This window comes from Sus scrofa, chromosome 8 (assembly GCF_054392235.1).
Source record: "Sus scrofa isolate SSC_HxYL_T2T_F1_AM1 chromosome 8, Sscrofa_HxYL_maternal_Yorkshire_Landrace_v2.0, whole genome shotgun sequence".
Taxonomy (NCBI): domain Eukaryota; kingdom Metazoa; phylum Chordata; class Mammalia; order Artiodactyla; family Suidae; genus Sus; species Sus scrofa.
Genome location: NC_139390.1, coordinates 61834226 through 61853673, shown reverse-complemented (window position 1 = coordinate 61853673; position 19448 = coordinate 61834226). Strand labels below are relative to the sequence as shown.

General features: G+C 47.8%; 1 protein-coding gene and 1 long non-coding RNA gene across 23 annotated transcripts in view; one reads left to right on the top strand and one right to left on the bottom strand.

The window, feature by feature from the left end:
* Positions 1–19448, bottom strand: part of CRACD (capping protein inhibiting regulator of actin dynamics) — a 265286-nt gene that overhangs the window by 53960 nt on the left and 191878 nt on the right. For 10 of the 20 annotated variants that reach the window (XM_084972315.1, XM_084972324.1, XM_021101353.2 and 7 more), the window contains one exon: positions 9327–9498. The exons of the other annotated variants lie outside the window; for them this stretch is intronic. Coding sequence is in view for 2 of the 10 variants with exons in the window: in XM_021101353.2 (XP_020957012.2) it covers positions 9327–9498 (172 nt within the window). In the remaining 8 variants the exon portion in view is untranslated. The remainder of the gene's footprint in view (positions 1–9326; positions 9499–19448) is intronic. 20 annotated transcript variants of the gene reach the window in all.
* On the top strand, positions 9097–17512 carry LOC110262105 (uncharacterized). 3 transcript variants are annotated; one of them, XR_014812600.1, is made up of 4 exons: positions 9097–9512; positions 10586–10728; positions 14512–14644; positions 15981–17512. It is a non-coding gene; the product is annotated as an uncharacterized LOC110262105 (long non-coding RNA). The 3 variants fall into 3 exon arrangements; XR_014812599.1 differs by having other exon boundaries at positions 15353–17512; XR_014812598.1 differs by lacking the exons at positions 14512–14644; positions 15981–17512 and having other exon boundaries at positions 10586–10952.

Below are 19448 nucleotides of genomic sequence, written 5' to 3'. Positions count from 1 at the left end.
TTTAGCATCACTGCCTTTCTCAGGCAGGGACCCTACCAAAGCTACTCCAAAGCAGCTACTGAGCCCCTGCACACGATGCTACTGCCGCCACCCTCGTGCAGGACCAACCAGGCTGGGGGACAGGAGAGCTGATGGCCATGTCCCTAGGGGGTCTCTAAAGGAAACCAGCAACAGGGAGGGAGCTACCAGAAGCGGCACAGCTCTGATGGGGGCCAGTCCTCACACAGCTGGCGGCTGCACAGCTGGCAGTCACGGCTGACTGCCATCCCAGAGACAAAGCATCCTTTCCGACACAGAAGCTGAGGCCTGGGAGGTGAAGAGAAAGATTCGACCGAGTCAGAACTGAAGCCGAGGGGACAGTGACAATAACACTCACTGGCCTTTCAACTGCCCTCATGGGTTTCCCCACTTATTTCCAGGAGAGGACGGAGTCTGTAAATGGTCTGCAGCGGAAGTCCTCTCCAGTTCCCCTTCCTCTCAAACCCTGCGTTCATCTCCAAGCAGTTATGTCACAGCTCAGACACCTTCAGTGGTCCCTTTTGGCCAAAGTCCACCCAGATGAAGGTGCAATGCAATGCTTCCTTGACTTCTAAAACGCTTCACATCTTTTTTTTTTTTTTTTTTTTTGCTGCACACATGGCATGTGGAAGTTCCCAGGCCAGGGATCAAACCCGCACCACAACAGCGACCTGAGTCGCTGCAGTGACAACACTAGTTCCTTAACCTGACGTGCCACCAGGGAACTCTACGCTGGCATCCCAGGACCCTAAGCCCCTCTGGCTCTGTGACTGGAGATCACGTAGTACATGGACTCGTCATGGACTCAGGCCAGTGTCCCTCCTCTGGTTCCTGGTCTCAGCTGTGCGGTGCTGGGCAAGTTGCTAGACCCTCCAAGGCCTCAGTTTCCCCATCTGTGAGCAAGGACGATAACAGCGCCTACTTCATGGAGCTTTCGCTAGGATTCACTGAGTTACAGTTCGTAACATCCTTAGACTAACCTAAGTACTTATTATATAAGTGTTACGTTCCCCTGCCTCACACACCTTGCACCACGCAGGTGCCTGCTGCCTGCATCCCTCGCTGCCCTGCTCCATCCCAGCCCCTGCTCCATCCCAGCCTGGTTCCTCTCCACACTGCTAACCCCTCAGGCCCCACACACCCCATCACACAGCCTTTCCTGCCTCCCTGGAGGAAAGGGATCTTCTCCCCCTTGGAAAGCCCTCCGTGTGCGGCTCCTGCCGTTTAGGTTGTGCTTACTGTCATCGTGCCCTAAGTGAGAGGACAAATCAAAGCGCTTGGCGTGCTTTGAAGCGCTACAGAGACACAAGTGCAACGACGCCAAGGGACCATCCTGTCCCCACACGGTGCCAAGGGTGCCTGAGGGGTCACGGCCTCACCCTCCGCCTCCCACAGGGCTTTGCAAAATCTGGTTTGCGAGTACATCCTGCCAACCCTGTCAGTGAATGAGGACAGGATTAACACCCTCAGGCAGTTTATCAGGGTGCCGCCCCTGATGAAAGCAAAATACTGCTGGTGGGGTAGTGTTTTCAGGGAGGGCAGGTCCCTGCAGGAGGTTGTCAGGGAAAATTCTGAGAAGCCAAGGGCTAGCGGGGGTGTTGGGCATCTCTAAAGGTTCCCTCTGGCTCCTCCCACCTTCTCTCTCTCCAGCTTCTCCAGGCTTCATTCTGGGTCAGTTACGGTTTTGAGCTGCAAGCAACAGAAACTAATTTTGCCTCTCTTGACCCAAAGAAATCTACTGACAATCAGCGAGGGCACAGGGAACAATGAGAGCGAGAGTCAGAGTCTGAGGAAGACCGTACGGAGCGTACTGCCGGCTAGGCATCACACCAGAAGGGCCCAGGCTCTCTGGGTTCTGTCCTTCTTCCTGGACCCCTGGAAAACTCGGTGGCCAAGCTGGGCCACATGCTCATGCCAGGCTGCAGTGAGAGGGCAAGTAAATGAGGCCCTCGTGGCTTCTGTCACAGGAGGCAGACCCTGTGTGCACACAGGGAGGCAAAGCCAATTCCCAGAAGGCAATGCGGGTGCTGCAGACAAAAGGAAGGAATGCTAATGGCTGGATTCCTGAAAACAGCAATCCCCCGCTGCCCCTTCCCCACCCCCTAACCGTCGGCTCTCCTACCCACCAGCCCCTCTGGATGGACAGCTCCTTTGACGGCTCTCTGGGTTCTGATCCTCCCCTCCCCTCTGGCTGCCTTGCTTTCTTGCAGGCATGTGCTACTGCCTGGGATCAAAGTATGCCACACCCCATGCTCCTAGGACATCCAGGCCCAGATCCCTCATCCTCTGCCCATGCTTATCTGCAGAAGCGGTAGAGATCAGATAGAGGGTGCATGACGGGCTTGTGGTCTGCAGCTTAGGCACTGGAAGGTGACAGCAGCGAGAGAAGGCAAGGAGAGCAAGACAAACTAGGTTAGCCCCGTAGGCGAGCCACCCCACCCTCACCCACTGCACATGTAGTGCTAAGGAGACCAGGGAGGAACCAAACAGCATCTCCACCTCAGGTCTGTTGTCTGGAGTGACTGTCTGCAGTGTGCTCTGGTGTGACAGGAACAATGACGAAGGAGGGAAAGTTTGCTGGGGGAGGGGTTTCAGGGACAGGTCTCCTCATTCATAAATGGGACATAATCTCCTTTCTGTCGTCCGCATGTGACACCTGGAATGTGACAGCCGCCTTGGGGCTATGAGGAAATAAGCCTAATGACAAAAGCTTACTCTCTGAAAGAGCCGGAGAAAAAAAGGAATCAGGCTGGATCTTGATGCTGTTGCTGGGTTTCTTCATTAATGGACCTTGGAACCTGGGAAGTCTATCAGGAATCAGATAATATATCTCATTACTATTGGAGATATGAGTAGCTGTGTTTTCTGTTACAGCTGAAATCATCCCGATACAGCCTTGTAGCCACTACTCTCAGCTCTAGGCACATCGAAGACCCACTTAACATCATCTGACCTTGGAGAACGACCCTAGAGAGGGGAATTCTCCCCCCAAGAAGGAAAAGCTTCCTGCAGCTGCACAGGTAACATGCGTGTCAGGCCAGCCTATTACTCCTTCTCCTTTGTCTTTTTTGGACAAGCATGGTGTAATTTGGGACCAGAGATACTGGGTAATTACCATGGCAATGATGAGGGATTTACTTCAGGAATAAGGAAATATAATTAGAGTCCAATTGCAGCTTGTATCCATGACAACAGAGGCAATTGTCATTGATCAGCAGTTTTCTTTCTAAACAGATCCGTGAGACTCATTCAAATGAAATGCTAAAGACCAATTAACGATCCTCATCAAACAAACTGGAGTTGCTGGAGGAGAGTAAAGTCAGACTCTGTTTTCTTGGGCATCCTGGACAATGGTACTCTATGAAAATAGGTGATGCTCGATACAATCTAGAGTACCCATTACCCACTAGTTGCAAAAGAAAAGGATATGTCATAAAAAATTCAAGGAAGAGGGAAAAAGTTTGGAAGCTTCAAACTCAAGACTCTCAGAACTGAAAGTCCAAGGATCACCTACTCCAGCCCCTGGGCTCAGGCCAGCATCCAGGTCACCAGGGAGCCAAGCTGGCCCACCTCTGGCCTGCCTCTACCACTCTGCAGGTGCTCAGCTGCCCCATGTAGAGAGAGGTCTCTGCATAACCTCCGCAGCAAGCATCAGAATCGAGTTAGTCTTGGTCTATATTCTGCAAATTTAAAAAAAACTAGTTGTCAACATGAATAATATTACCCTGAATTTGTAAAGCGCTTTTTTTTTTTTTTTTGCCTTTTCTAGGGGTGCTTCCACAGCATATGCAGGTTCCCAGGCTAGGGGTCGAATCGAACCTGTAGCCGCTGGCCTACACCAGAGCCACGGCAACTCAGGATCTGAGCCGCATCTGCAACCTACACCACAGCTCACGGCAACACAGGATCCTTAACCCACTGAGCAAGGCCAGGGATCGAACCCGAAACTTCATGGTTCCCAGTCGGATTTGTTAACCACTGAGCCACGACAGGAACTCGTGTAAAGCGCTTTTTTTATAGCAGTGTAACATCACAGGCATTTTTTGTCCTTGTCATGACTCTGGAAGACAGCATATCCATTTAGCAGATAAGGAGGCTGGTTAAGGTCACACAGCTCATGAGTGATCACAGGAGGACCGCGGCTCCGCTCTGCTCTCCCTCGACCTGTGTCTCCAATAACCTCATTTACCGAGCAGTCCGCCTTCCGCCCCAGACTCACTCAGCCCAGCCCGCTACCTTCATGCTCCTCTTCCCCATGCCCTGTTCAATGTCAGCATAGTCCAGTCCCTACCAAGAAGGGAGAAGTCACCAAGTAAAATAAATTCTCTGATTTTTTTCTTTTCTTCTTTTCTTTCTTTCTTTTTGTCTTTTCTAGGGCCACACCCGTGGCATATGGAGGTTCCCAGGCTAGGGGTCCAATCAGAGCTACAGCTGCTGGCCTACACCACAGCCACAGCAATTCGGCATCCAAGTCGCATCTGTGACCCACACCACAGCCCATGGCAATGCTAGATCTTCAACCCACTGAGTGAGGTCAGGGATCAAACCCGAAGCCTCATGGTTCCTAGTCAGATTCGTTAACCACTGAGCCACGACGGGAACTCCCTCTGATTTCTTCTTCTGAAGAGCAGCAAGGCCAAGGGACCGAAGGCACACACAGTCCCCAGAGAGCCTGAGTGTCACTGTCATTTCATCAGTGACATGCTGTCTCACTACATCTACTTGTATAATTCCCCTTTTCCGGGGGCTCAGAGGTACAGCGATACTCTGGGTGATGGGAAACCAAGGATGAATCTGACCATCACTGGCAGAAGCAGAGGGAGAGTCGGGGGGGAGGGCAGGTCCAAGCATTCTGCCCCTCAGCAAGTATTACTGGGTGTCCGCTGTGCACCAGGCACGGGCCCCAAAAGGCGAGCCCTGCAGGCCCCAAAAGGGGGGGTCGGTTTCCCGGCTCGGGGTCAGAGAAGGCTTCTCCCTTGAGGAAGGCACATCTATGCAGCAAACTAAAGGCTGGAGAGGAGCTGACTGGGTGAGGAAGCAGAGATGAGTGAGGGGTGGGGGGATGGGGGCTCCTCCTAGACCAAAGGATGACCCTTGCGCAGAACTGGGTAACTTGGAGTCTGGTCGCATCTCTAACACTAACAGCACTTGTAATGTGAAGGACTGAAAGTCCCTTAAACCTTTTTGGTGTGTGCGTGCATGTGCGTGTGCATGTGTGTGTGCGCTCGCATGCACCTGTGAGCACCCAGGGTGAACGTGAGGTGGAGGAGAGAGCCTACTGAATTACAAGGCATCATGTAAGTGGAGAGCAGAATTTCTATTGGGTTTTTTTTGGTGTGTGTGGGGGGGGGCCCATTTGGTCAACCAGAAACAGATATTTCAATCCGCAGTCTCAGACAGGACCTGTGACTTTCCCCACCACTCTCCCCTGTCAAGTCTCCCGTGTACCCAGTGCAGGCAGAAAGCCCTCAAGCAAATGGGAAGGAAGCGCTGCTTGCCCCTCGGAGCCAGTCTGCTACCCTCTGCAATCCGTCCTACTTCCACATCACCCCTTTCTGTTCCCCCCAATTTCTCCCTCCTATTTTAGGGTTTCATTTCAGGAGGAAAATAAGCCCCTTCTCTCTCTTGTCAACATGAACTTAGCACCTCAGCCAGGAATGAATGATCTCATCAATGCCACATTCATTCTTTTTTAAAAAAACATCTTTATTGAGATGTAATTCCCAAACCATAAAATTCATCCTTTTCAAGGGCTCATTTAAATGATTCTTAGCACATCCACAAAATGAGACAACTATCGCTACCAGCTAGATTGGAAGACTGTGATAACCCCAAAGCAAGCCGGACCCATTAGCAGTCACCTTGCAACGGACCACACTCCCGGCAACCACTCATCTTACCGCTGTGGGTGTTTGGAACATGTCATACAAATGCAATCACAGAGTAGGTGGTGTATGTTATTTGGCTTCTTTCACGTAACGTAATGTTTTTAAAGTTTAGCCATGTTATACTGGGTATTGGTATTTCATTCTTTTTTACTCTCAAGTGATATTCTATGTATCTGGCACCACATTTCCCAGAGTGATCAGCCTCCGTGGAGCCCTTTTGGGTCTCAGCATGCTTGCCGCTGGCGCTTCCTACAAAGCTGAAGCTATGCAGGATGCAGTAAACGGCAGGACAGGTGGTGTGCTGCTGAGTAGCCTAGCCTCAGGCAGGAGGCTGAGGGCAAGAAGCCCCTGAGCCTGTGACCCAGGACCAGCAGGACAACTCAGGCCGTGGGACTAGCGCCCTCGTAAGGCTGCAGCAGCACAGAAAGGCAAATGGATCGTTCCAAACGCAGCCACCACGGCTTGAACAGTGACTCAGCCACTTGCCAGCAAGTCATTCTCTAGCCCTAGTCTCCTCATCTTTGACATAGGAATCATAACGTCAATCTCAGAGTCGAGGTAAATATCACGAGGCCACCTACATGCAAAACATGCTGTATTAACAAGTGGCTGCTTTAAAATATACCAATGGATATTCTCCGTGGAAAAAAAAAAAGATCTGTGGTTAAAGGAATCTTGGAAATGCTGCAAACCGCATCCTTCTTCTTGGCAACTCTCAGGGCACACTGGCATTGTAAAGGCACTGAGAAGTCCAGTGCAAAGGATCCCATTTAAGTTGTTTTGGTCCAGAATGTCCCAGACCTATTTGTCAAAATGACCCTCTCCCCTTTGAAAATGTAACATCTTTTTAACACACTTTGGCAAACACAATGTTAGCTGCCTTTAGTTAATAAAGGAGGTTACATTAAATTGTTACAAACTGATCATGTTTTACTGTTCTGCCTCCCCCACAGGCATAATTTAAAAATAACAGCCTATGGAGGAAATGAATCTGACTAGGAACCATGAGGTTGAGGGTTTGATTCCTGGCCTCGCTCAGTGGGTTAAGGATCCGGCATTGACGTGAGCTGTGGTGTAGGTCACAGACTCGGCTCAGATCTGGCATTGCTGTGGCTGTGGTATAGGCCTGCAGCAACAGCTCCGATTAGACCCCTAGCCTGGGAACCTCCATGTGCCACGGGTCCGGCCCTAAAAAGCAAAATAGCCTAGGAAAAATAAAGGCTTCTATCCTCAAGCAAGAACAAAATGCTTTACAACCTAAAGGAAATGAGAAATTTCAGGCAGAAGGAGCAGATCAATAATGAGCTACTTTTGGTCATGAAGACACTCCTAGACTTATAGACTCTTGCAAGGTGAAAGCATGTCACAGTTCAGCTCCTTTAAGCCCCCACCAGGGAAGAAACCCCCTCATCAGTCCAACCCCTCGGGCACCCACCCACCCCCATTTTTAAGCAGTTCTAGGAATTAGGAACTCATCCCTCATACGGGATCCACCGCCCTAGATCACATCAATGGAATTTTGAGTTTTGTGATTTAGTGACAGCTGCTCAATTTGGAGATTGGAAACAAAGTGCATGACATTTTGTTGGAATCTCTTCACAGTGTAAAGTAACATGTCTGTTAGCTGAGCAGTGAACTGAAAATAAGAATTGCTGGAATCAACATTTTTCATTTTCTCCATCTGTAAACGGGGGGAGTTATCAGAAATTCAGCTATACTGTAAGCAACACAGGCCATCTTTACTTTGGGGGCACACTTATTCTGCAACTGGAAATTTCTGAGAAGAAAAAAGGAATACAGCTTTCCATCAATTTCTATTTTCCTATCTTTATTGATTTTAAAACTACTTAAAGAGCCATATTTAAGTTCAGCATCCAAAGCTTATCCTTCTAGCTTCCTTTTTACACAAACAAGTGTTAAATAATTAAAATAGAGCATGTCTTATAAACATACGTTTATCAAGCATCAATAGTAAGACCAGGGAATGTTACCTCTATTTATGGCAATGTAGCTGCTGGATACGATGTAGATTTCCCCATGGCTTTATAAAACTTAAAACCTTAAGGAAAATGCCAAGAGGGAAATGAAATACAACTTCAATGGGAAGAGAATGGGGGTCTAAGCTCATCTGAGAGTCCAAAATTATTCAATAAGAAATGGGAGACTTGACAAAACTATAACCTGCTACAAAGAGGGCAGGTGGTGTCTTCTTAGGACAATCCTTTCAAAGCAAAACTTTTCAGACTTGACCTAAGTTTGCATCACACGGTTACCTGGTCACATTGTAGTGGCTATGCCTCATTCTGCTGCTAAGGTGTTGCTCAGGCAAAAAGGTTCACATAACTATTTTGCAAGGGAAGAAACTGAAGGAAAATCAAACCTGATTCATGCTGGTTAAACCTCTGCACCAGTACTGACATTTCAAGAATTGGGTAAGTTTTGTGCTAGCTGTGTTCTCTTTTTAGTGAAAGCATATCCTTCCATTAAATTCAACAGTTTTCCTAATAAAGACTTTGAGGAGTAAAATGGTATCCCTCAAGACTAACAAACACTGTCATGGGCCTTGTCAAGCTTAATGCGCCTGGCCTGCCTGACGATCCTGCAGTCTGGGCTCAGCTGCAGTTGACAACAGTCATAGACAGACCACCACAGGGGTGTTTGGCTTTGTTCCTGAAATAACAGATGACATCATCTATGCCTTCAGCACACACTAGGGCAACTTCACACACTGCCAGGCAGTCATAGGAAACGCTTTCTGAGCGCCAATAAAACCTGGTCCCTGACTTCATGGAACTGGCAGCTGATGACAGAGACAGACAAGCCCATCACTAACCCCATACAAATGCTAAGTTCTCTGGGAGATGGCTCTAGATGCTGAGGAACTGCAGTGAGGGCTAACAGATCAGGCCAGGTAGTGGGAAAGGGCTTCACAGAGGAGCTAACTTCTGAGCTTAACCATCTCTGACTCTGCGATTCCCAGTCAGGGTAGAAAATGCCTCCTGACTCTGCTGGTCTGAGCCTCCGGACACAGTCACAGCAGGACTTAGTGCCTGTGCTCTAAGAAGAAGGACCAGGAGTAGGGTGGGGGTGGGGGGCGGGGAGGCAAGCGGATGGAGGGAGGGGGGAGAGGGAAGGAAGGAGGGGAGGGAGGAGGGAGGGGAGGGGAGGGGGAGGAGAGGGAGAGGTGTACACAGAGAAAACAAGGAGCAGAGACTGAAGCTCCTCCAGAGGCAAGTTCTGGCAGCTCCAAGGGTGGCCTGGGGTACGACAGGGACCACCCCCGAGCTCCCACGGGGAATGCACCTGGCATCCCAGCTGCCACCTGCCGGGAGGTGACAGACACCGCCATGCCACCTTCGAGACGCCACTCCCCCCCCCGAACTTCAGCCAAGATCTGAAAACATCAAGTGCAAGTTTTACCTTAGGCTGTCCTCCAGGGTCTCCTCATCTGAAGAGAAGGTCCCATCGCTGACACTCGGAGGACAGCGGCTCCTGCACCCAGCAGACGCCTCCGGGGACCCGGATGGGCCTTTCTTTTTCCTTTTGCCGAACAACTTCTTAAATGGTTGGAACCTTCCTCCCTTCTTCTTGGCTGTGGATCACAAGGTAAACACGCTGTGCCTGGCAGGCTGCAGCCCCGAGCCTAGGAGCGAATTACGACCCAGCTCCTGGGCTGCAAGCTGTGAGTCGGGGCAAAGGGCGGCCGGCGCGGGTGAGGCTGGTTCACACCCGGTTCCTGGGCCAGGCTCGACCCGCACCTACCTGCACCTCCACGGCTTCCCGGCTGCTTGGTGGCTGCCCAACACCCCGCATGCGCCACACGAAGGGGTCCTGTTTCTTTAACAAAGCAGGGGCCCAGAGGCTCCTCTCCGCAGGAGGGGCTGAGTCAGGTCAGGCAGGTGTTTAGAAGATGTGTATCCACAGACTCTATGTGACACGCACATAACATCTCCCCTGAGAACCTCTGTTAACTGCTAACTCCTGGCATGACATTTGCCCCAGTTCCCTCCATCCCCATACATTTCCAGTTCATTCCTCCTGTCTCCTCCGCACGTCTACCAAGAGGGCCCAGAGGAGCTGCTATGAACACCGGCCATGTTATCACTTGATCCGGTCAGGGCCTAGGCTCACTGCCAGCCTTTCCTACAGATATTTTAGGTCATAACTTTCAGTTCTGCTTTCAGATACAAATACCTCTAATTCCTCCACTGCTACCCCCAGAAAAGAATCACCCTCTACCACAGGAAGCATCTTCTCAGATCTTTCCTTTTCTTTAAGATGCTTAGGGAGTCATTTATCCCGTGGTCAATCTTCTTTTTTAAATTAGTTAACCCTTACTATGCCTGGCTGCTCTAGGAACTTTACCAAGAGGAACTCAGTTATCCTTAGTTCATAACTAAATAGCCCTGAGAGGTACATATTCGCAACTTCCTGGTTTCACAGACCAGAGACCTGAGGCCCAACGAAGAGGAGTTACTTCTGTGTCATGGGAAACTCAGCCCTGAAGCTGCAGTCAGGAGCTCTGGGGGCAAAGGGGAGACCAGCACTCACGGTGGGTATGGAACAGGGATGAGCCCCCACCTGGGTATCGGGCCCCCAGCATCCACAGAGAGATCTGTGTATAAAAACGAGGAAAATGGTGTTGGAGGCAGGTAGCTCATTTCCTCTGTCACCTGCAGGTCTGCCTTTACGGAGCTCACAGAAAATCAGATGGGAAAAAGAAGTGGTTTCGACTACTTCGCCCTAAGCTGTGGCGTGAAAGAGTGAGGAAGCAGAAGGAACAATCACCAGTTACAGAGACAGTCTGGGATCCTTAATACAGGTGCAAACACGCCTCCAAACTTCAGTGATCGCTGAAACAACATATTCTACCCCAAGGAAAAGGCAAGGAGACACAACCTGGCAGAGGCCCCACAGCAAGGCGCTGGGCTAGGCATGCAGTCCTCAAAGAGTTCAATCATCTTCACTGTGTGTTATTTAAAAGACAAGGAAGTGGTCAATATAATGGAGATCACATCATTTAATAAACAGCAAAAACAAAACAAATGGGAGGGTCTGATTGCAGCATGTTTGCATGTTTTCAGTGGTTACTTATTCAAGAGTAGCCGCTGGAGGTTTCCATGAAATCTACTTCTGGTTCCCACTAGTAAAATCACCAATGGATTGTTTTAAAATTTTTCTAAATTATCATCAGCAATTTTTGAAGACCATCAAAGAACATTAGGCAAGTGTTAGAATGGACCTTATATAAAATGAGTCCATTTTAAAATTTTAAGTTAAAAAAATTCTATAAGGCACTACGTTATTATATAATTGGCCTCTGGCACTGACTGATGAAATAAATGAATAGTTTCTCTATATCTGCCTGAGGCTCAAAATATGTAAGTGACATCTGGAGTTCCTGTCATGGTGCAGTGGAAATGAATGCAACTAGGAACCATGAGGTTGTGGGTTCGATCCTTGGCCTTGCTCAGTGGGTTAAGCGTTGCCGTGAGCTAAAGTGCAGGTCGCAGATGCACCTTGGATCTGGTGTTGCTGTTGCTGTGGCTGTGGCGTAGGCCAGCGACTATATCTCCAATTAGACCCCTAGCCTGGGAACCTCCATATGTCGCAGGTGTGGCCCTAAAAGGACAAAAGACCAAAAAAAAAAATGTAGGTGACATCTCATTTATAGGTTTGGCAGCATCATAATAAATGGTCAAATATGCTACATTTCATTTATTTCTGAGGCAAAATTCTTTTTATCTTTTAGATCATTTGCCTCTTTCCCAGTGCAGAAGTATCTAACCCCAAATTCACGTACCACAAATATTCTAAGAGACCATAAAACAAAACTCTCAATATCAGTTACAACGACATCATCACCTTTAGCCTGGGCCCACAAATCGAGCTTTTAAGCTGAGTAGAAAAATTTATATTTGATTTATTAACAAGGAAAAACATCATTCCTTGCTCTACAGTCAAGGTGGACTTGGTGGGGTTTGGTCGAGCTGGACCCAAGGGGGTTCCCTATAACTGAAGTCAAACTCAATTACAATTTTTTGAAGAAGCTACATGTGTGTTTAAACAATGGCTGGTGTGGTCTCCACGGTGAGGGCTGATGAGGGCCTCGGGGACAATACAGGGTCCTGAATGGCGGCTGCCCCCGAGGACAGCGTCTGCTGCATTGGTCGTACGATGCGGGGTGGGGGCAGAGTCACAAGGGGGTCTGGAGCGGCCTGGGGCGAGGAGGCCTCGGCTGCCTGAGGTCCACCTGGGAACCGGCCACCCAGCCTCCCGGCTGCACGGTCCAGAGGCAACCCCTGGCAGGCGTCCACACACCTCATCCTAGATAAGCTCAAAGTCCGATGGCAGAGAGCACCCTCCTCATAAACTCCCCCAAAGGCTGCTTCATCACTGCCTTACTGATCACTGCAAAGGTAAAACCCAGACTCTCCATTCAACAACATGAAAAATAATTCTAAGTCCTGAGGACACTAGTCTTTCTTCAGAGGAGGTGTCAGAACACCAACACTTTCCTTAGGAGTCAGCTTCTATGTCTTAGGGTTGGGAGACATCGCATTATAAAACAAAATATCCCCCACCTCATCACCAAGATTTAGTTACACATTCCTGTCAGAAATATCTTTAAATTTTAAATAAAATTTAAGAGACTATTTTTATGATTTTTTAATTGACTGTAGCAATTAATTAATTTTCCAGGATTAACTTTAGAAAAACCTTGGGAGTTCCTGTCATGGCTCAGTGGTTAACAAATCTGGCTAGTATCCATGAGGACAGAGGTTCGATCCTGGCCTTGATCAGTGGGTTAAGGATCTGGCATTGCGTGGCTGTGGTGTAGGTCGCAGATGTGGCTTGGATCCCGAGTTGCTGTGGCTGTGATGTAGGCCAGCAGCTACAGCTCCGTTTTGACCCCTAGCCTGGGAACCTCCATATGCTGCAGGTTCGGCCCTAAAAAGCAAAAAAAAAAAAAAAACAAACAAAACGAAATAAAACAAAAAAAACTTTAGAAAAACCTCAGTAATTGCAATTAGGCCCACGCAACATTCAGCAGCAAACTGTGATTAAGCAACATTAATAGGGAATAACATTTTATTAACAAGTACTAGGAGCTCCCTGGTAGCTTAGAAGGTTAAGGATCTCACATTGTCACTGCTGTAGTGCCATAGGAACTTCCACGTGCCATAGCCAAAAAAACAAAAGCAAAAAAAAAAAAACAAAAAAAACAAGTACCTAAATTTTATGAAGCATTTGCAATTCTATGGCAAAACAGTCATTATGAAAACCTGAGCTCACTAAACTATTTTATGATCAGTTTATCATTTGGGGGCTGCATTCACGGTCAGTCTTCACAGACTCAACTGGATTAAGAGCATGGTCATCACTAGCAGCTGTTTTCTTGACAAATAACACCAGTCATTATTGTGAATATTTCTCTGCAGATGGGGTTGTCAGTGTCACCCAGAAAGAGTGACACTGTGCTTTAGCCAAGTATTCCCCAACATTAGAGTATTCAGGATGGCATTTTAGAATTTTACAACAGCAATCTGCTTTTGCTGGGTGATGGCCGCAGTGGAGAGAGAAGGGGAGGGAGAAAAAAGACATGTTATTTCTACTAAATTTTTTTTAACTGATTGCAGGGGTTAAGTGTGTGGGCCCCAACTCTTGATTGTATGTCTCCACAGCTATGAAACATCTGCTTACCAGCCTCTGTGGAAACTGACTGTCTTAAATAGTAAGACTGAATTCATAGGAGAAAGAGCAGCGGGTGCCACATTTTCTTAATACTTGAGTACTTTTCTGCCGCAGTTTTGCACATGAAAGAACTTATATCTGCATATACACTGCTCCGGGGTGGGGAGGTCACAGAAATTTTCATTAAGTACTGAATTGAACTAATTTATTTTCATCATCAAATAATTACTTTAGGGATTTTTTTTTTCATTTAAAAAAGTGCTCTCTATCCATTATTCCACAGCTATAATTACCCAGCATTTGAGGTCTGCGTCATCATAATCACTGGTTTATACAGAAGACTCAAAAATGAAAAGTCACTGGGAAAGTCAAGCAAATCTATTCATTTTCCATTTGTAATAACGATGCGATCCTTACATTTTCATTTCTAAGCCTAAAACAATACCAACATAAAACTTCTCTGCATTGGATTTGGTGGGATGCATCCAAATGAGAAACAGAATTTCCTCTCTTAGTTCATCTAGAGCATCAGAAATGTCTTAGTCTGGAGTTCCCATCATGGCTCAGTGGAAAAAAATCTGACTAGGAACCATGAGGTTGCAGGTTCCATCCCTGGCTTCGCTCAGTGGGTTAAGGATCTGGCATTGCCATGAGCTGTGGTGCAGGTCGAAGACACAGCTTGGATCTGGTGCTGCTGTGGTTCTGGCATAGGCCAGTGGCTACAGTTCTGATTAGACCCCTAGCCTGGGAACCTCCATATGCCACGAGTGTGGCCCTAAAAAGAAAAGAAAAAGAAAATGTCTTTGGAGTTTTTCAGAATGTGTTCGTGGGTCAGTCCCAGGTTCTTATTTAAAGACCCAAGACAACTGGGAATCCACATAAAACAAAGTTAAATATGTTTCTTTTCCAGGGAACCTTTCAGAATTTGAACACACTGCTGTCATTATCATTCTCTAAAAGAGCAAAGAAAGATGCTCCCCAAACCTGTTGGCTGCGGAAACTTGACTTTCTGGACATCGATCACAACTAGCGTTCCTTTGAAGGTACTCTGGGAAATGAAGTCTTCATTATTCCTTTCAAATGTCTTTATACACAGCTCCCCCAATTCCAGAGCACACTGCTCATAAGCATGAGTGAGTGGACTGCAACATTTGGGGCCTTACTGGTTGGATAAACGTAATGTTTCAGTAAGGCTGTGATTTCAAACATGTATGTAAATAGCACATATTAGGATACAGTACAGAGCAACTGCCTGCATCCTATAAGTTTACTACTTTAAGAGGAATTTTGCAGGGCTTTTCTTAGTTCTGGAACCTCATAATACTTCTGAGGAGAAACTGTGGGATTAAAATAGAATGACTAGAGGGGCCACTGATGCACAAATACTGGGTGGTTAGCACATCTTTACAAATACTGGGTGACTGGCAGATCTTTACAAATTCTGGATGGCTGGCAGATCTTTACTGGACCCCATGGTCCCAGGGTATGTCAGTTAAGACACAGGGACTGGCAACATGTCTGATGGCCTGCCCTCTCTGGGGTTGCATGATGACAAGACTGAGGACTGAGGTCCCCTTGCAGAGAGGAGGGCAGGGTGACAGGGCAAGTTACAGGGGAAAAGGAATGCTTTTCTTCTTTCCTGGGGAAGCATGGAGGGAGGTATATATTGTTTTGCTTTGCTGATTCAGAAAATGAAGATACAGGACCAACAACACAATTTTATTTTTTTTATTTATTTTTTTGCTTTTTAGGGCTATACCTGAGGCAATTGGAGGCTCCCAGGCCAGGGGTCCAATTGGAGCTACAGCTGCCGACCTACACCACAGCAGCAGCAACGCCAGATCCGAGCTGCGTCTGCGACCTATACCACAGCTCAAGGCAACGCCGGATCCTTAACCCACTGATTGAGGTTAGGAATCGAATCTCATGGTTCCCAGTTGGATTCATTTCCGCTGCACCATGATGGGAACTCCACAACAACACAATTTTAAAAGAAGGTGGGGATCCTGGGACAAATTCCTGAGGAGGACAGAGACTGTGGCTTCCACAAGTCAGGGGTCAGAGGTGAGATTGTGGCGACTGACCCGATTCAGGGGTACCAGGCCCCAGGGCAGGTCCACAGCCTCCATCTGCTTTGATCCCTGGGCCAGAAATGTCACTGCTTCCTCCCCAAGGTGATGAAGTTCTATTCAGCCTTCCAAATCAATGTCTTCAAAGCTGTTCCCAACCCCCCAGCCCATTTAACCAATCACAGCTCCCTCCGGCTCCCGTTCACTTTGCTAGTGCTTACGCTGCATGACACCATGTGTTATGAGCTGAACTGGGTCTCACCAGATTCACAGGTTGAAGCCCTAACCGCTCCCCTCCCAAAACCCTCAGATGGTGACTGTGTTTGGAGATGAGGTCTTTAAAGAGGTAATTAAGGTAGAAGAGGCCATCGAGCAGGCTCTAGCCCAACATGACTGGTGTCTTTCAAAGAGGAGATCAAGACACAGACACACACAGGAAGCCCACGTGAGGACATGAAGAGAAGACGGCCATTGACAAGCCACAGAAAGAGGCCTAAGGAGAAAGCAACACCGATGACACCTGGCCCTGGACAGCTGGCCTGCAAACTCCTGAGCCCCCTGCTCAGCGGTACCGGTCACGGCAGCCCTCGCTAAGTAATGCACCAGGTGGCGGCTGTGTGCTCCTACAGAGACCCCTCTGCATCAGCTCCTCTGTGCCACTGTGTCTTTGCACCTTACAGAAGCTCTTCTCTGGGGAGTGCTTCTCTCCCTTTGCCTGGAGAACTCTGGCCATCCTCCCACACACAACCCCAGGGCCACGCTCTCTGGAAGGCCTTCCTTGACCTCTGCCCAGAAAGAATGGCTTCCTCCTGTTCTCTGCGTGTGTGTGTGTGTGTAGACACCTGTTGCACAGCGCATGCCACAGCTCCTGGATGCAAGTTCCCTGGACCCAGGGCCCACACCGCGTTCAGTCTCTACCTGCAGAACTGATCACGACCCTGGCGCAAAGCAGACACTCAGTTTACAGATGGATAGTCCCTAGGCCCTTAGGGCCAGATGTGCTGAGAAATTGGAAGTTTTTAGATTGCACAGAGGCATATTTAGACCCCAATGGGGCTGTGACAGCACTTGATAATCACATGGCAGTGTTTGTGGAAAACGCTTATATTCACCTTAATTTTTGCTAACAGGAATTTACGCCAAACTTACAAAGGACCTTTGGGATTTTCAAAGTATAGATAAAGGATGATGATCTCTTTAGGGGATACGGCCAGCCTGCAATCAAGCTGGAAAATGCAAATGTAAATGTTCCCATGTGATTAATATACACTCTCATCCACAAGAAATACTAGGCGAGTACAGAAAATTGCACCCAGCTGAAATGAGGTGTGTAGGAACATACAGAATGCGTGCATACAGAACACACACACACACAGTCAAACATCTCCCATTTCCCCCAGACTGCCACTTGTGTTAGAAGACACACCCACACACACGTGGTATTACAGCTCTGTCTCCCTGTCCCCCGAATGTCACAATAACTCCCAGGTTGAAGCACTCTCAAGCTCTCGTCCACAAGAAAACTTTGGGTCTTTTTCAAGGTCAAGAACCATATTTATTGTAGTATCAGTAGATTTTATTACCATTTAGCACGTATAAAACTGTGCTGTTTTTTATTAGGTTCCTACCCACTTAAATACATCACTGAGAAGTCTGCGTGTTGTGCTGTTCTCCAATTTTTCCCATTAGCTCTTGATTTTCACTTTCTGACTTTGCATAGCTCATTGATTTTTAGCCACACGTCATGTTATAGACAAATTGACTGAATGTACTAAACAGAAACTGCTGAACTAGGTTTGTACTGTACCGAGGCAAGGACCAGTCAATAAAAATGTAAACAACTTGGCTGCTTCCTGGGCCCTTTCTTTCTCAAAACCACACCAATTTCTCATTTTTCTAGTTTTTCCAATCAGGCTATTTCAGAACTCCCGTCTACATGTTTTACAACAATTCACAAGAGAAACCAAATAATACTGAGCAATAGTAACAGAGGCAGAAGGGATTTTTCATGTGAAGTCTCAGTGTTTGGCCACATTTCTCCCACATACTGGAAGGTACGTGGGTGATGGTTCTTTCTACTGCCAGCTTCTGCCACTTGAGTTTCAGGGGCTGCTGTGGATCACCGCCTACCTCTGAGTGGAAAATACTAGCAGGGGAGCTGCCTGCTCCCTGGCCCTGCAGAGTCAGCGCAGCAGCAAAACCCCTTGACAAAGGAAACCTCTGCGCAAGGGCTGTGGGTACGTTCAATTCAATACATAGTATTGCATATCTAACACCTGCAGGACTGGTGACAGGCCTTGCTGGCAGCACTGATGGGTAAAATAAAAGCTTTAGCGACATCTGAGGCTCTATCTGTCAAGGTTTAATCAAGGAAACAGAAGCAGCAAGAGGAGTTTTTGCAAGTGCGTGTGCGTGTGTGCATGCGCACGTGCAATATATTAAGAGATTTACTGCAAGCGGGAGTTCCCATCATGATGCAGTGGAAATGAATCCAACCAGGAACCATGAAGTTGTGGGTCCGATCCCTGGCCTCGCTCAGTGGGGTAAGGATCCGGCGTTGCCATGAGCTTTGGTGTAGGTCACAGATGTGGCTTGGATCCTGTGTTGCTGTGGCTGTGGTGTAGGCTGGCAGCTACAGCTCTAAAAGGACCCCTGGCCTGGGAACCTCCATATGCCGCAGGTGCGGCCCTAAAAAAAGCACACACAAAAAAGAGAGAGATTTATTGCAAGCAATTGGCTTCTTTCTGCCAGATGGGGGCTGGCTAAGCACATCTGGGGCCCACAGGGCAAGTCCTCAGGAGGACAGCCTGAAATTTCTTCCCTCGGGAGCCCCATTTTAAAAGGCCTTTCGATGCACAGAACTAGGTCCACCCAGATCACGCTGAATTATCTCCCTTGCTTAAAGTCAACTGATTATGGACTTAATTTCACAGCAACAGCTCAATTAAAAATATTTGTGTTTGAGCAGACTTGAGGTTGCCAGGGAGAGGGGGAGGGAATGGGATGGACTGGGAGTGCGGGGTTAGTAGATGCAAACTATTACCTTTAGAGTGGATAAGCAATGAGGTCCTGCTGTACAGCACAGGGAACTATTTCCAATCACTTGTGATGGAACATGGTGAAAGATAACACGGGAAACAGAGTGTGCATAGATGTATGACTGGGTCACTGTGCTGTACAGCAGAAATTGACAGAACACTGTAAATCAATTATAATAAAACATTTTTAAACATTTGCATTTGATTCAATAACTGGGGAGTATAGCCCAGGCAAGTTGACACAGCAAAATGACCATCACACGCCACCCCCTGTCAATTTGGCACTCATGCACAACTACGTAAGCCACCCTTCATTTCCAAATCAAGGCCATAATATAAGTCACTTCCACTGACGTGATATAATTATCCTATGTACATCTGGAACACACTCACCTGTTCCCCAGAAGACAAGGCAATGTCTTGGGGTGATGCTCACACTTCTACGACTTAGATACTGATATAAAATTATTACTATGTCTTACGTTAGATGATAAGGAGATAAGAGGGAAGACACAAAAATATGTGGCTAATACACTCATGACAAAATAAGGAAGAGATGCCCATGACACTTATTTGTTTCTGCAACCATCCTGTGGTCGTAGCTGGTCTTCACAGCTCTCCTCTCCCATCACCTGTCCACTTTCCTCTTGCCCTCGGCAAAAACAAGGACCTCAGCCGGCTGTGGCTCTTTGTCTGATGAGTGGACCCTAACTGGCACTCCTGAAGCACCGACCATTAGC